At 33.5% G+C, this 18,453-nt stretch overlaps 2 protein-coding genes across 2 annotated transcripts; one reads left to right on the top strand and one right to left on the bottom strand.

Moving 5' to 3' along the window:
• Positions 1 to 2,767: 2,767 nt before the first annotated feature.
• LOC129944525 (adipokinetic hormone) lies at positions 2,768 to 3,539 on the top strand. Its single transcript, XM_056054016.1, has 3 exons — positions 2,768 to 3,024; positions 3,101 to 3,217; positions 3,289 to 3,539. Exons 1-3 carry the CDS (start codon positions 2,953 to 2,955, stop codon positions 3,328 to 3,330), a joined length of 231 nt encoding a protein of 76 aa, XP_055909991.1. The 5' UTR covers positions 2,768 to 2,952; the 3' UTR covers positions 3,331 to 3,539.
• A 5,551-nt stretch (positions 3,540 to 9,090) lies between these two features.
• Positions 9,091 to 17,934, bottom strand: LOC129945790 (ras-like protein 2). The gene is made up of 3 exons (XM_056055710.1): positions 17,676 to 17,934; positions 9,689 to 9,776; positions 9,091 to 9,621 (listed from the first exon to the last, which is right to left on the bottom strand). Exons 1-3 carry the CDS (start codon positions 17,784 to 17,786, stop codon positions 9,212 to 9,214), a joined length of 609 nt encoding a protein of 202 aa, XP_055911685.1. The 5' UTR covers positions 17,787 to 17,934; the 3' UTR covers positions 9,091 to 9,211.
• Between the last annotated feature and the right edge of the window lie 519 nt (positions 17,935 to 18,453).

The following is an 18,453-nucleotide window of genomic DNA, read 5'->3' as shown; positions in this document are numbered from 1 at the left end:
TAGAAACAAAATGACTTTACAACTCGTCAGAGTTTAACTTGTTAAAGAGTTTCATTTATACGTCTTTAACACTTCCTAAAATAAACATTAAATTTAAAGTCGCCCAAAAAATGTCGGGGTGAAATGATGCTACAAGCAAATTATTTAAAACTTATGGCTTTTTGTTGGAAAAAGTTTAGACCTATAAATTTTAAGAAATTAGTGTTCTTTTTATTTTGAAAATGTCACTTATGATAAATAAGCGAAAAAGGTCGATATGGTAAAAAAAAATGTTTTCTTAGGGTAAAGAATATTTTATTTGGTTTTGAAAAATTTTTTATTTTAAAATTAAATGGCACAATATTGAAAAATATATTTTTTATTTTTCACTAAATGATCTGATAGACAGTGATTTTTTCTTACATTATGCTTTAATAACAATACTGTCCGTTAACTCGTTCTTAAATTATAGCGGGTCAAATTAATTTGTTTGAGAGCTCCCTAATGAAATTCAAACTTGGCGATACTTTTCCGAAGTGAATGTCTTATTTCCCTGGACTATTTCTTTAAGTTTATTAAGACCGTATATATCCTTTGTGATGAGATTGGCTTTTTTAAATGTTTTCGTAACTGACTCGCAAGGTTTTTGATAACATTTTGTAGAAAAAAACTATATTCCAATTTTAAAGTAGAAACATTTAAAGTACAGAACTTTGATTTTGGTAATTTTGGAGTAATATTTATTTTAAATAGTTTTATTCTTTTTCAACTAATTCTCCAAAACAATCAATACATTTTTTCAAGCCTTTCCACCAATTTTGGGAACAGACCTCTTAAACATTATTTTCACTTTGTCTGAGTTGAAAATAATTCTTCAAGAAATTTATTTTTATTAACAAGTAAAAATTAGTTCTACGTATGTCAAATAAAGACTATACATTGTACAGTAGTTGACCCATCCATTCATTGCATTGGGCAGGTTCAGGCAACATCAGGGACTTCATTTGCAGTCAACTTCATTTCTTGAACGTACATTTTGATCAAGGCAACTAGATAGTTTTTCAAGTGTCAGGAATTTCAAATTCAGACCTTTAGTTCGCAAACCTCTACTTTAAGTTCATAGTACAAAAAGTTCCTACCAACAAAATTATTGTCTACAAAACACTCCTCAGGCAAGGTAGAAGTCCACCACGCTTTGTAATTTGTTTTTTTAAGTTCACTTGACTTGATAGTAAGGGAGGTTTTTCTTGACTAACTTTCCAATAAATTTTCAATTAAAGTTGCTTAATTGTTAATCAGATAGGGCAACGGCCTAGTCACTGATAAAGCTTCGGTTCCCATCGATCACCAAAATCAAGCATCAGTGAGCGTGGTTAGTAGAAAGATGGGGGACCGTCTCGAAACCTACCGCGTGCTGTTGTCATGTGTTCTTTCTTTCTGTTGTTCTTTCTCTTCTGTCCTTCTGTCTTGTATTAATGTCTTGTGTTGTTATCACCTTACATAGCCTTAGTTGCTCAAGGTGCTGTGTTCTCTACTCTGCACATTTATGTGCACATTTATGTGCAGAGTAGTGGGAAATGTAATGTAATGTTAATCAGATACTAGAAAGTTGCCTTACTTTCAAGTCCCTTATGTCGTCTGAGCCTGCCCATTGTGAGTGGTATAAAGGCTTCATTCCCGGGTACGGCAAAGAACCAGCCGATCATTTGTTTCGAAGGACTTCGAGCACTAACAACTTTTATTGGATGTGGTTTATCTAGAAATTCCCTTACAGTCGACTCTGTTATTCTGTTAGATCCATGACACAGCTGTGCAAATATTTCATTCATCAGTCAAGTACTCTCCACCACAGATTTTTTTTAAGCAATCGACACTTAATCCTTTTTTCAGCGAGTTTGGAAAATATGTGGATTTTACGTTGTTAAATAAGTGTCCACAAATGAATGTTGATGTAAAATCATTCTCAATGTTGAAGGCAGCCTAACTGCGTCCAGGATTAATATCATCATACCAGAATTGTATAGTACCATGGAATGAGGCTTCAATCTTGCCTTCATTAGACACGTCGAAAATCACTTTACGAATATGAACTCTTTTCAATTCTAGTTTACGAAAATAAAACTTTCAATTAGCTGTAAACAAAATCAATTGAGTTTTAAGCCCAAAGACCAAACTGCGGATAGTACTATTGGACCTTAATTTTTTGAAAACGGAGATGGAACGAATGTCACTGTAAATTTGGAGAATCAAGGTCTTATGATAACCGACTTTCTTTTTGCCTTCCATTGATGAATTCGATTGGGAGAATATGTGGTTTCAACAAGACGGTACTCGAGCGAATATGGCTTTATTGCAAGAAACATTTCCTGGCCACGTAATTTTTCGTCGTGGTGATATTAACTGGCCACCAAGATCAAGCGATTTGACACCGCTGGATTTTTGTGTGGGGCTACGCGAAAGACCGTGTGTATGCAGATAAACCTTTAACTCTTGAGCACTTAAAAACCAACACTCGTCAAGTTATGGCTGAGATACCGCCCATTATATGTCAAAAAGTGGTCGGAAACTACCATAAAAGAATCGATGCTTACAACAATTCGCGTGGTGTCAAGACATTTTATAAAAAAAAATGTTGTATGTGTTTTATTTACGTTTAGTTTTGAAAAAAGTTGTGGAAATAATAATAAATCCTCAATATTACCCCATATTTAATAATTACATTCTTAAAAATAAAAACTATTATTTTTAAAAATACTGTTTCCTTTAATTCTTTTGTTATTGCATCACCCAAAGGATTTGACAACACAAGTTTGCGTAAAATAAATGAAAATAGTTCATACTAAATTAAATATTCATCCTTAAGTAAGGCTTCTCGTTGAGAATCTCGAAATGAATCAATTAATTGCGAAGCCATATAATAAACTCCTATATAAAGACACATAGAAGCTGGACCAATCATCAGTATCATTCAGGATGTCTTCTCTTCTTCGTTCAGTTCTTGTATCAGCAGTTCTTCTTCTCGTTATTGCCATGTGCAATTGCCAGGTTTAAAATATTAACACCTCTTTATCGCTTTGTTTATTATAATTTAAAAAAAATTACAACTTTTATTCGATTTTAGTTAACTTTTTCACCTGGCTGGGGTAAACGCTCATCTTCAGCTGGTCTCTTTGAACCACATCCAGGCAATTGTCGTAATGCCAATGAAATGTTAATGGACATTTTCAAATTCGTTCAAGTAAATTATTTTAAAACAACAAATAATAATATGTAAAAATATTACAACTTATTTATTTACTTTTTTTACAGAACGAAGCTCAAATGTATTTGGACTGCAATCAACAAAAGTAAAATTAATCTTGGCCCTTACAAAATATCAGCGTCTTTTCTTCTTCTTCTAATAAACTAAATGATGTCGCATAGGTTCCGCGCTTTCTGTTTTTTTTTTTAATTTATATAATAACAATTATTAATCAAAAAAATTGTGTGCTCCATAAATTATATAGATAAATATGATACAGTTATAATCAAATTAATAAAATTCAACTGATGCAATGAGATACTTGAGTTTTTGCTTCTCATTTTAAGAACAGCAACTTTTCCTGTTTCATTTAACAATGACCCAGTTGGAATTATCAATTATTAATATTAATCCGGTAAAGTCGCTGTTTTACTGTTTTTTTTAATTTTCAGTTCTTAAGAAAAGCTTTTCCTATTTTCTAAAAAAAGAAGATTAGTGATTAAATTACTTACTTACTTAAGGTGGCGCTACAGTCCTGTGTGAACTAGGGCCTCACCCAACAAACTTCTCCATCTAGCTCGGTCCCTAGCTAGATGACTTGGTCCGCGGTCTTCCTCTACTGCGCTGTCCTGTGGGTGTGGATTCGAAGACTTTCCGGGCCGGAGCATTGGTTTCCAAGCGCTCTACGTGACCCAGCCATCTTAGTCGTTGAATTTTTACCCTTCTGGCCAAGCCTCTACAGCTCGTCGTTCCATCTTCTCCTCCACTCCCCTTCGATGCATACGGGACCGTAGATCACACGAAGAACTTTTCTCTCGAACCGACCCAAGGTGCTTTCATCCGCTTTTGTCAAAGTCCATGCTGGGATGATAAGGGTCTTATATAGCGACACTTTGGTCCCTCGAGAGAGGACTTTACCACTCAATTGCTTTTTTAGTCCGCGAAACAGCGGTTAGCAAGAGTTATTCTTCGTTTGATCTCAGCGCAGGTGTTCTTTTCTGCGTTTACAGCGGAGCCTAGGTAGACGAAGTCCTTGACTACCTCAAAGTTACGTCTGTCGATGGTGACGTTTAGACCAAGACGTCGGTGTTGTATGTCCTTTCTTGACGACAGCATGTATTTTCTCAATACTCACAAAAGCCCCATTGACATCACGTTAAGTTCTTCCGATTATGTCAATGTCATCAGCATATGCTAGTAATTGGACAGACCTTTGAAAATAGTGCTTCTAGGGTTGACGTGTGAGCTCTGCACTATTCTATCAAGCACGATGTTAAAAAAAGTCGCATGACAGCGCATCACCTTTTCTAAAACCTTTTTTGACATCGAAAGGTTAAGTTAAGTTGTTTCCAACCTTTATGGACATCCTGTACAAACGGACGAGTTTGGCAGGTATGCCAAAACTAGACATGGCTCTATACAGCTCGTCCCTGTAGATGCTGTCATGTGCGGCCTTTTTCTAAGTCTATGTTGAATGGATCATCATCCTGCCTGACGGCGGAATTCGGTTCGTCGTCGCCGTTTTCAGTCTGCAGAAGTGGTCCTTCCATATCCTCAGCATTGTCTGCGGTTCCACTATGATGTTTTCACTTTCATCTTTGCAGCCTTCGGTTCTAGGTTTAAGTACCTGTGAATTTCGTTTCACCTGTTCATAAAACTTTCGAACTTCATTCCTGCTTTTAAACCTCTCAACATTTTCGACCCCACGCTTTTCATGCCCTCTCTTTTTCCTTCTGAGAAGTCGTTGTTCCTATCGCCTCTTCTGCTCAAAGAGCTCATAAACAGCTCTCGTACTTTTATGCAGCGCCGCTTTGCGTGCCTGTTGTTTGGCTGCATTTGCAGGGGTTCCTTTTTGGTGGCTGCTTGAAACCCAGCACATCAGAAGCGGCTTCTCTGATTGCATCTTTTGGCAATGTTGCCACTGGTTTTCGATACATTGTGTTGGCCGCACAGAACTTCGAGAGAGGTTACTAGTAACTCGGTCGGAAAGGATTTGGCGATCTCTTGCGATTGCAGCCGTTCGAGGTTGTACCTTTTCCCAGCGATTCCCTGTTTTATCTTGGGTTTATAAACTCGAAGTGCTACCTTGGCTACAAAGAGGTAGTCGTCCGAGTCGATGTTAGCTCCTCGGAAAGTTCGGACATCCATGATGCTGGAAGCGTGTCTGGCGTCGATTGCAATATGGTCAATCTGGTTGACGGTAGATTGATCTGGAGAACTCCAAGTTCCTTTGTGAATGTTAAGGTGTAGAAAACGCGTACTGGCTACTGTGACGTTTCGCCCCGCAGCAAAATCTATGAGCTTGAATCCTTTGTCGGAAGTGTTGTCGTGTAGGCTGTTTTTCCCGATGATTCCACCCAAGATGTCTTCCCTTCTTAGCTTGGCATTAAAATCGCCCAGGAAAATTTTAATATCGGAGTTAGGACACTACTCAAATGCTTTGTCTAAGAGCTCGAAGGACATATTTTTTTTTGTTGTCATCTTTCTCTTCTGTGGGGGCGTGCGCACATATCGGGCTAATGTTGCCGAATGGTCATGAGGCGTTATTATATTCTTTCGACAAATATTACCTACTGTATTCGCTTCAATCAAAGCTTTTGTTATTATTAAGTTAAATCTCCTCTCATTTGATCTTCAACTTCTGTCCAAGCTAAACAAACTATTTTATTATTTTTATTGTTCGTTTTATTCGTTAAAAAAAATTACATAAAAATACATATTGCTATGTTTCATAATAATAATAATTAAACTTATAAAATATGTAGAAGTTATTATTTATTACTCTCTTTTGTTTAAATACAATTTCAATTTGGCAACAACAGCAAAATTGTGTAAATTCTTTAAGTTTTTCTTTTTGTATAAATAAAAATTTGAGAAAAAAGCACTTAAAAATACAATTCTTGTAAATATTTTATATATTGCATGCTTTTGACTTTTTTTCTTGTTTGTAAAAAATTACTATCAATAAAGCAAAAAACATTATTTATTTAATTTTATTGTTTGAACACTCTTTAGAAGCACCGCCAAACATGTAGAAATATATTATTAAAAATTAACAACAACAATAAAGTACCTTAATGAAAAATGAAAAACAAAAACAATTCTTTTTGTGCGAATAGAGAAGCATTAATTTTTTGAGCGAACGACAAAACAAAAATATACAAAAATAGCAAATTTTTGATTGTTAAAAATATAATTTTAGTTTTAGATTTATTCGTCGCTTTTTGATTTGATTTATTTGAGATTTTTTTTTAAATTTTATTCAGGCACTAAATTGTAAATTATTTTGTTTAAGTATTTTGTGTATATAATTTATAAATGTATCTGTGTGTTTTTTGTATTTTAAAAAATTGATTTATTTTACAAAAATTAAATCGATGGGTTAGAATTATTTTTTTGTCTCTTGTTTTTATGTTATTTTGAAAAATTTAGAATAAATATTATGTTTTTTTTTTAATTAATTAATTTAGCTTTAAGCTTTAGTAAATATTTGTTTACTAATGTTTTCTTTTTTACGTGCAATGGCGCGCGCAGTGTTAGTTGGTGTTTATTAATGTTAGTCTTTTGATTATATTTTGTGTTGTTTTTCAACATAAAAACTGTAAATAATTTCGTTTAAGTAAACTATGTTAAATATTTTGAAGCTAGGATTTTTATCCGTTTGAAAAATCCATCAAATATTTGTGATGTATGAATTTTGGCAGTATTTTTTTTTAAATATTTTATTTTTCAAGATAACAAAAGAATTAAATCACGGACATTTCCTTTGCTTCGTGTTAAATACAAAAGAGTCGACAGTATAAAATGCGAAACTTAAAAATGAATGATTGCTACACTCTAAGACAAAGCTAAACTGACGATGCAAAATTTCTAAATCGTTGCGGCTTTGACTAGATGGTGAAAAAATGGCAGAATGTTTGTTTTGTTGAGAGGAGTCGAAATAAAAGACTGAAATGTTCTAGTTTATTACATTTTAAGGATAAGATTTCATGGATTTTGGAAGCCAATTTCCCCTGTGTCAGTTTTTGACAGCAAAGCTCTTTCTAATAGGTGACCACAATTGGACTCCGATATTTTTTGGTTTTACATCATTGAACTTTTACCTTTAGGGCTAAGTGAGAGATAAGGTATATGACAATGCCACACATTCAATTAACGACGTTAAATATGGAGTGCGTGAAGTTATCGAAGGAATACAGCAACAACTATAGGAACATTTCATAAAAGGGATATAACGGTGCTACCGTAGTTATGCCAACCATTTAGCTTAAATTGTTTCTTATTTTGTTAAAGCCATAATATACCTCTTATTGTAAAGCGTTACATTTTATAAAGGGTCATTTTTAGCTTTTATCTTTTTGGCAACACTGGTTTAAAGAGCTGACGCACGTTTCGTATTTTGTTTCACTGTCAAACATCTTCAGTTTGGTCTAGAATTTAACCATGAATCGTCTTACAAACGAACAACACTTGCAAATTATTGAATTTTATTATTAAAATGCGTGCTCTGTTAGGAAAGTTCATGGCGCGCTTCTTTCCATTTAATTGTGTTCAGCGACGAAGCTCATTTTTGGCTCAATAGCTACGTAAATAAGCAGAATTGTCGATTTGGGAGTGAATATCAGCCAGAAGCATTGCAAAAGCTACCAATGCATTCAGAAAAAATCACAGTTTGGTGCAGTTTATGAGCTGGTGGCATCTTTGGAGCATACATCTTCAAAGATGATGCAAATCGCAACGTAACTGTGAATGGCGATTTAACGCCTCTAGACTATTTTTTGTAGCGCTATGTTAAAACTCATGTCCATACAGACAAGTCCGCTTCAAGTGACGCATTGGAAGACAAGAATGGAGCAATGGACCATCTGAGGCGCAGTCAAGGTCAACATTTGCATGAAATAATCTTCAAACATTAAATTATATGGACCGTACTATTAATTCAAATAAATATTTCATGCATTTTTTGAATTGTATGTGTTTTTTTTTTTGAAAAACTTTCCTATAGCTTTTAAAAAATCACTCTTTAAATTTGTTAAAAGTCCATACATTATATTTCTAGATCACATGGGTAATTTTTGAATTAATTTAAAATTTAAAAAGTGTTCTTCAGGAGTTACAAAAATAATGTTTGCGTACAAAATATTGTTTCAAAAAATTATTTTTTTTTTAATTTTGACCGCTGCGAATGGACTGTCATCTTATTATGAAGGAACATTCACATTACAAAAAAAATTAAATAAGAGATAGAAACCCAAGTTTTGTAAGGTATGTTAAGCATTTAACATTCTTGATGTGCGGCTGAAAAATAACCTCTGTACGTGACAGTACACTCGAAATTGAGCTCAAAGGTAAACAAAAGGACATATTCTGTATTTCGAATATCACTGCAGAATTATTTGAGGAAGGGTATACAACGATTTATTTTGTTACTGTGAAAGGTTGAATTATGCTTCAAGAGTTCTAGTTTTAGAAATTTTAACACAATTTCTCCAAAAAACAAAATTGTTTTTTACTTGCTTGCTTTGTGAACTTTTCGTTCTTTCCGTGTCTTTCATTTTAAAGTTTCCATGTCGACTCATTTCGTTGTAGATTTCGTTTTCTTTTTTCGTGTTAATTTGTATTTGGTGTTGAAGTTGCAATATTATTTTATGATTGCAATTTTCATTATTGTAAAATGAATATTCGAAGTATAAAAAATTATTGTATAAATCTAATTATACATAAATTATGTTTACAGACACACATATCCTTAATATTACTTTAAATAGCGATTGCATTCAATATTGGTGTTTCATTATATGGTAGGTATTAATTTCTTTTAAAATACAAAAATTGTTAATGTTCTTTAACTGTTTTTTGTTTTTCTTGTGTTTTTGTTTTTTAATATAAAATTTGTCTACGTAACTTACACGCAAACTTTTCGATTCCTTAATACTTTTCCCTCTTTTTGTTTTACTATATATTTTTTTGTTGTATGTATTCTGTTTTGTCTTAAAACAAACAACATTTTTTCTTGTTTTTCCTTTTATAGTTTTCCTCCATAAATGGCCGTTCGTTGATTTGAAATTTACGAACAATACGAACTAATTCGTGAAATGCTTGGTCAACATTTACTCGCAATTTCGCACTACACTCAATATATGGCATAATTAAACTTCGACTAATATTTTGTGCCTCTTCCAGTGACACTTGCCGTTGATGTTCTAAATCACATTTATTACCAACCATCAACATGGGAAATTCATCTCTGTCCTTGACTCGTAATATTTGTTTTTGGAATTTGGGAATCTCATCAAAGCTGGAATGATCGTTCAGCGAGAATACAAGAAGAAATCCCTCACCAGACCGCATGTATTGTTCACGCATTGCACTAAATTCTTCCTGGCCAGCTGTGTCAAGAACTAAAATGATAAACAAAAATAAAAGATTAAAATCTTGTGGGTTAAACAACTTGTATATAAGACTTACTGTCCAATTTTGCAGGAATGTCATCGATAACACATTGCTTTGTGTACGAATCTTCAATTGTGGGATCATAGTCAGTAACGAAGTAACTCTAAAAAGATTAAAAAAAACGTATTAAATAAAACATAGTGATTTTACTTCTAGAACTCCCAACCAATCTTCTTGAGCGCCATTATGGATAGGATGGAAGGGAACCTAAATTGTATGTATTCGGCATAAAACTTGAAAAGAAACCTTTTATGAAAAGGATTAATCTCTTGAAGAATTTACCAATTGTACTTTAGAAGTTATGCTCCTGCAAAAATCTTGTAGGTGGTACAACCAGAAACAGAAACTAAATAGGCTATGATCTTATTATGTTAAACACAGGAATAATAATCACTTACAACGACAACACCGAGCTTGCTCTCCCTCACGTTGCGTAAAGCTTAGTTTTTGAAAATTACCTAAAGTATTTACATACATAGAAGTTGCTCTCTCGTATTTGAGATCCTCTTTGTAAGCTAACAAGACTTAACAAATTCACTACTTTGTTATCCTTTGGTATTGGCTTTGCCTATCTAACCTCCAGTTTTACAGTGGAAGTTTAAACTCCACATTCGGTTTAAACTTCAGTTAAAGAATTTATTTAGTTTCACAGTTTCTTTTAACCCTTGAACTCAGTCAAATTTGTAGTTCAAGTTAACCGAAATTATTCTGTCGTTTGAACTTCAGTTCAGCGTTTGGAACCACTTCTTATGGTGACATTTCAATTTGACAGCTGTCATCTGATTTTTTGAACAACTAAAATCAATACCCGATGCATATAGGATAACCAAAGCCACCACGAAACGCTCATGATGATCCTATTATAGACTTTGATGAAGTGACATCTAGGAAAGATAACCTTAGTAGTGGTCGTCCGACATCTTAAAGGGATGCATTCAGACGAACCTTATCTACAAGTATACACAATTCTTTCCATGAATGATTTTTAATACCTCTTCAATTGATCTACCGTTTACTTGATTAAACGACTTCTTAATTTACTGATTTTTGTTATACCATTCCATTGATGATTTTTTATCAGTAGTCTTACGCTTGAGCCCCGGGACCGGACGACATACAGTCTGGGTGTATACTATCTTTGGAAAGAATGTATTTAAAGAAGAAAGTAAACCGTAGCTTTTTTCGTTTGCTTACAGATTGACACTTTCCTCAGTTAATATTAAACACAGTGCGATCAATTCAGATTTCAATGGAGATACTGATTTTCATTTCTTTTGAATGTCTGCGAATTTCTGTGAGTGGGAAATAATAAGTCGAGTAAAGTTTTCAACATTCTTGTTTTGCGGCTAAGGAAATAATACTTAACTGTTTTTAGGGAACACTGATGGAAATTTTTTAAAGAACAGTTATTACAGTTTAAGTGTTGGAGAGAAATGCAACTGGTTCTTTAACCACAAGCCCGAAACACAAGGCGATACTCGAGAGATAAAAATGTTGTAAATATACCATACCATCTTTAGAGTTCTTTTCTAAATTATGACTAAGGGACAAACTCAAGTTGGTAATTGCAGAATCTGCCCAGGTATGAGGATGGTACTCGAGTTTGGGATAAATAAAGCACTAATAGGTTACAAACATATGAGAAGGATAAACATAACTTGTTGCATTTGGGGCGGAAGATCACTACACAAAAGATGGTGTATGATGCATGTCAAATGCACATACCCAAAACTAATAGCTTCTCGATGCAAGTATCAGCTATGGAATTTAGCATTGGGAGAGATCAGACCCCTCTTTAACCGCTATTACCAGAGGCCCCCAAATTGCTAGAACATCACTTAACCTCTATTTATCTATTTTCAAGAAAAAAAAAATATTTCGATACAATTTTAGATGCATACAATATAATCAGAATTCGTACTTTCCTTGCTGAACAATTTAAATCACATTCCATTATATTCAAATTAAAACACATCAATCAAATAATTATTTCACTTGAAAGCAGTTCCGCCCATAGACAATCTATGATGACCTACAGAGCACGAACAAAAGTGACAGGTAGATTAGATACTGAATTAATATCACAATGAAGTAAGTTACTGGAGAAATGTGTTGAAGCGGATTGTAGCTGTTGTAAAGTTTCTAGCTTCGAGAGGGCTTCCATCGGATCTTCCTATAACGGGAATTATTTGGCATTGAGTTGTTTAGCGAGTTTGACCCGTTTCTCGTAGATCATTTAATCAAATTTGGAAATCCAAGAAGTGGTCATGCGTATTATCTTTCAGAAAATATATGTAATGAATTTATTATGTCATGGGAAGACGGGTTTTGAAAACTGTTGTAAAAGAAGACAAAATGGCAAAATATTTATCAATTAGCGTTGATGGTACAACCGATCTGTCTCATGTTGATCAACTAACATTTATTATTCGTTACTTGAAAGTTCACGAGCCTGTTGAAAGGTTTTTGGACTTTATTCCAATTAACAAACATAGATCTGATAATTTAGCGGAAACCATACTGAAGTTTTTGGAGGATCAAGAAATTTCGATAACAGATTGCAGAGGCCAAAGCTACGACAACGCGGCAAATATGTCAGGAAGGTTTTCTGGTCTGCAGGCAAGAATAAAAGAAAAATGTAAATTTGCCACTTTTGTACCGTATGCAGGGCACTCATTAAACTTGGTAGCAGTGCATGCCACTGAGTGTATCTTAGAAGCAACCAAATTCTTTGACATTATTCAAAAATTGTTTAACTTATTTTTCGGTATCCTCTCATCGATGTAGTGTGTTGACTGCTCATTTAGGTCCAACAAAAGTTTTAAAAAGTCGTTCCCAAACAAGATACTCACAAAAGCCCCAGTGACCCCCCCATTGACACGCTGAGTTCTTCCGATTATGTCAATGTCATCAGCATATGCTAGTAATTGGACAGACTTTTAAAAGATAGTGCCTCTAGTGTTGACCTGTCAAGCACGATGTTAAAAAAATCACATGACAGCGCATCACCTTGTCTAAAACCTTTTTTGACATCGAAAGGTTCTGTTAAGTTGTTTCCAACCTTCATGGAGCAGCGTGAATTCTCCATGGTCATCCTGCACAAACGGACGAGTTTGGCAGGGATGCTAAAAATAGACATGCATCTATACAGATTGTCCCTGTAGATGCTGTCATATGCGGCCTTGAAATCGATGAAAAGATGGTGGGTGTCGATTTTGTGTTCTTGGGTTTTTTCCAGAATCTGCCGTAATGTGAATTTTTGATCAACTATGGACTTTCCTGGTCTAAAACAACACTGATAAGGACCTATCACGTTGTTGACGATGGACTTTAGACGTTCACATATTACGGCAGAGAAGATTTTATAGGCGATGTTAAGTAGACTGATTCCTCTATAGTTGGTGCAGTTTTCTCCTTTTTTCTTCCTGAGGTTAGAGAAGTTTAAATCAAAAGATTATTTATTCACATAAGGAAAAGTACCGAAGAAAAAATGGAGCTTTGCGGCACACTAGAGTCTACTTTAGTGTTTTTAATAATAGCGTAAAAAATAACCGGCTATTTTTTGGCAACGGCCTAGTCACTGATTACCAAAATCAAGCATCAGTGAGCGTGGTTAGTAGACATAAATCTACCGCGTGCTATTGTCATGTGTTCTTTCTGTCTGTTGTTCTTTCTTTTCTGTCCTTCTGTCTTGTATTAATGTCTTGTGTTGATATCACTTTACATGGTCTAGTCGCTCAAGGTACTGTGTTCTTTACTCTCTACATGTATATGCTGAGTAGTGTGAAACGTAATGTAATGTAACGGGCTATTTGAAGTTAGATTCAGACGACGAAGGGACTTGAAGGTAAGGCAAAATTTTAGCATTGGGCTTTATTAGAAAGTTTACTGAAAAGTTAGTAAAAAAAAAACCTCTCCAACTATCAAGTCAAGTGAATTTATGTCTTTGAGCAGGTTCAAACAACATAAGGGACTTCATTTGCATTCAACTACATTTTTGTGAACGCAAAATAGGACCTAGACAGCTAGTTAATTTTTCAGATGTCATTAATTTCAAACTTGGACCTTAACTTTTCTATCTTTTACCTGTCGATAATGCAGAAAGCACTAAAAACATTGTTATTTTCCTTACACAAGGTACATGTCCATAAGTAGTTGTGTTTTGCATGGTAACGAAAAAGTACTATTCCGTATTCAATATGTAGGAACCACTTTACACAAAACTTTAAATAAAATTGTGCATTAAATAAACTAATCACAGAGTAGAAAATTGAGCTTCAAGTTGAATGTTAAAACATGATCTGCTAACATTCTGACATAAGTAGACTTGAATTGATAGTTAGAGAGATTTTTCTTGGCTAACTTTTTAGTCAGCTTTCCAATGCAGATGCTAGAAACTTGAATTACCTTTATGTCTCTTATGTCGCCTGAATCTTCCCATTATTTTCTAGATTTAGTTTTAAATTTATGAAACATGAATATCTGCTTAAATTGTAACAAATTGTAAGAAGTTTAGCTTGCAAATGTAACATAAATGAGTCGAGTTGCTGAATGCATAGAACTAAGAAAATGTATTTATTTATTCATCTACGGATATAAATCTCACAGATTACTAACAATTTTGATATACAAATATAATTCAATACTTAAAGCTAATTTATAATATGCTTTGCAATTGGATTTTAAATTCACATCTGTTTGTAAAAAAAACCAAATTCATTACATATAGTGTTGAAAAATTGTATGCATCTAGAAAATGCTTCGTTGCAATCATCATTACATCTATGATTAGGATTTTTTAATGAAATGACGAAGACGCAATCTTCTCTCCGAAATATAGATTTCAAAATTATAAATGATTTTTGGGCATTTGATACGGTATGAAAATACATCATAGACAAACAGTACACATTGAACAGAACGACTTTTTGTTAACAATCAAGTTCAATCAAAGCACATCTTGACGGATATGTAGGAGTATCAATTCTCCATTTCAGTTGCCTAACAACAAATCTTGTGAAAGCCTTTTGAACTCTTTCAATACGAGTTATCCCAATGGAAGTAGAAGGACACTAAAAAATTGAACAACACTCAAGGATCGGACGAACTAATGACATGTAGACTGATTTCAGAGCATAAGGGTTAGAAGACTCGTTGCAGTTTCGCTTAACGAAACCAAGCATTAAATTAGCCCTTGCAATTACATGATATATATGTAACGAAAAAGACAACTTCGAATCAAAAATGACTCAAAGATCACGAATCTCAGATTTGCGATCAAGAATCTGGTTGAACATATGTTAGTTGTGGATCATTGTTACTAAAATACGATGTGCCGTAAGCACATTACATTTTGTGATATTTAATGGAAGGATATTCCTATCACACCAATCAGATAAAACATTTAAATCATTTTGAAGATTTTGCTGATCAATTCTATTTTTGATACAAAGAAAAATTTTCATGTCATCAGCATACATCAAACAAGATGCATTTTAAAGAAGAGAGGGGATATCATTAACAAATATATTGAAAAGAAGTGGTCCCAGATGGCTACCTTGAGGAGTCCCCAATTTCACACATTGTGTTCTTTTATAAAGCTCGAAGTTTAGCTAGAAGAATTTCATGACAAACAGAATCAAATGCTTTTATAAAGTCTGTGTAGATAGTATCTACCTGATAACCTGAGATTCTAATGAATCGACGACATATTTACAATAAAGCATGAGATTTGTTGAAGTAGATTTGCCTGACATAAACCCATGTTGTTCAACGCAAATATGCTCTTTTATACTAAAATACAAACGATCTTTTACTATAAGCTCAAATAATAAAGGTATTGCAGAGAGCAAGAAATTCGCCAGTACAGAGAGATTTATTAAAAATTATTAGTAATGGCAACCCTAATGTGAATTGACATTGATTCAGAACCAGAGATGAAATTCCATCTGGACCAAGATTTGAGCTAGATTTTAATTTTAAGATACCATTAAGAATGTCAGACTCAAAGAGATGAAGTTTTGAGATATTAGCATTGCTAATGCATACATTTTCTGTTTGATGAAGTTTTAATTCGGAATGTTGAACATAAACCGACTTAAACATTTTGAGAAAAGTTCACATGAACTCTGTAAATCAGAAGAAATACTACCATCAAATTTCATATTTTCTTGAAGAAAATAAAGAACGTTTATTTCCATTTAAAAAAGTCCAAAAGGCTTTGGAATCTGAAGAAATACGGCTTTGTATGTTCAATATGTATTGCTTGTGCAAATACTTGTTTAGAAAATCATATTCTTTACGAAAAGCTTTCTGTCAGCTTCGGAATTTGATTTTCTAAATTTGCTAAAAGCTTTATTTTTAACATTAACTAATCGTTTATTAGACTAAGGTGTTTTTTAAATTTAATAAATGAACCCTGGTAACACTAGAAAAACGCCAATTATTTTGTAATGCGTTTTTCTCATCGCAATTTATTGTCAACCTTATGCCCTGAGTTAATTGTTTTATTAAGACAACGTTATTACTTTTTTTTGTGTTGTATTTTATATTCATATACCTATTCCAGTATAAATTGATTTATTATTCGAGATAAAATTCGTTTGTTACGTACGCTACTCAGAAAATAAACAATTTCAAGTGCAAATGAATTTTTAAGAGGCTTCATAATGGAATTTATATTACAAACAAAAATGCTACTGTCTAAATGATGATGTTACGAGGAAGATAATTCAAGTAGTTCATATTATGAAACTCAAGAGAAAAAAATGTATTTTTGCATTTTGATGACTATAGAGGAAAAAAAGTTTCATTAAATTAATCAGGAATGTCATCAATTGGAACCTTGAATGTAACAACAAAATATACAAAATGCATTTTAAAGTATTCTATCATTGGCCAATTGTTCCAATCAAATCGACTCTCTTTTAAGCATACTAATGCTTTGCTTATCTCCAAAAGTGCCAATAAAAATATTAACATTTCTACCACCCGCACCACAGGCTAAATAAGGCGGCACAGTTGGGGCAAGACCAATAAATCATAAAAACAGAACACACAAACATTAGTTTTTTGGTTGGCATTATTGTTTCTTTTCTCTTCACCCCTCGGCTCAGCTCTGATCAGATACGATATGTGTTTTAGTTTAGTAGGTAGAGTATGTTTAAATATTCTATTTAGATCAATGATCAACCAGAATTTAAGAATAGCGATAGCGAGAGAGAAGCGCAATGGCCTGGCCTTGTGTGTTGTGTTTTTTTGTGTGTTTTTACTACTGATGATGTTGTGTATGTCATCGTGCGAAACTTTGAATTTCTCATTATTTATAGATGTGTTTTATTGAATTTTTTGAATTTTATAAACTACGCCCTCGAGGTGACCAGCGATTACGATAATTCTTTACTTTTGTTTTGATAACATTAAAAGTAAAGAAAAGTTTGGACAGGATGTGGTGCAGAGTTGTAGTGGTTTTAGAACTGCTGTTTTTTTTTGATAACCTTTTAATTTATAATTGGAACAGTGACGTCAGAAACTAAAAATAAACCACAAATCACTTTTATTTGATGCGATGCGCGTATGTTTCGGTAAGCAGCTGTTAGAACTACTTGCCACTACAGCAATCTTAAAAATGCCAGACACGAACTGCATAATGAGATCAGACTAGTGGCACCTTAAGCATAGGATACATCAAAGAGGCATACGGACGACGACAAGAAATTCAGAAATTCATCAAATCACATCTCGCGTACACTCGTCTCGCCGTTGTCATCACCACATCACTCGTCAGCTCGACTTCCTATGACAAATGCCATTTCGAGTGTGGGCGATTTTTGGGTGATAGCATAAGTAGGTACCCATTTGTGGTCTTGAACGCCAACTACAAACCACTCAAATAAAAGATTAGGCAACAACAAGCTATCTATAAAATCCACTTTAAATGTTAGATGTGGCTTTGGGACTGCTCTTTTTTATGAAACTTTTATAAAACAACAATTTCTTGTACCTGAATAAATTGTATTGTTATTGCAGACTTGCCCACACCACCTCCGCCGACGACAACCAATTTGTAGGTTTGCGTCTGGCCAGGACCTCCGTTATTTTGGTGCTTGGACATGGTTTTTGAGCTTCCGGTGTTTTAAATTGCACAGAAATTCGAATTTATAGTTTTTTTCTTTTATTTTTGTTCGTACAGAAGTCAGACAAAATAATATTTAATAAAAAAAATAATAACGAGATGTTCCACGCCCGAAGCACTTTTTTTCTTTTCCCAAACTGACAGATTTAGCGATGACGTTTCTCTGACAGATATTTTTGGTTCGTTGCTTTTCCTTTTGTTCTCTGTTTTCGCAACATGTGGCGGTTATCAACTTTGTTGCGAGTAGCTAGAAAAGTGATGTAAGGCTACATTGACACTTTATAAAAAGTACTAAAAAAGTAGTTTTAAGGAAAATGAAATATTTATTTATTTATTCAATGAAGTAAAATAGTAGATTGTTTAAACATTAGATTTAATTAACTATTTAGTTTTATGAATAACTATTACATTTTTCCTATTAGATATTATTTACATTAAATTTGTTTGATAAACTTCACCAAACTGTTTTAGTTTTTTTTTTTAGTTTTAGATGTATTAAAAAATAATAATGAAAATGTAAAAACTTGATTTTTTTACAAATAGTTCTAAAATAAATAAATTATTAGGAGCACTTTATAAGTATATTAAATAGTTTTTGTATTTATTTCATCATTTTATGGAGAAAAAGAATGTTTGACATTAAGCT

The sequence above is a fragment of the Eupeodes corollae genome, chromosome 2, assembly GCF_945859685.1.
Source record: "Eupeodes corollae chromosome 2, idEupCoro1.1, whole genome shotgun sequence".
NCBI lineage: Eukaryota > Metazoa > Arthropoda > Insecta > Diptera > Syrphidae > Eupeodes > Eupeodes corollae.
This window is presented reverse-complemented; position numbering and strand designations above follow the sequence as displayed.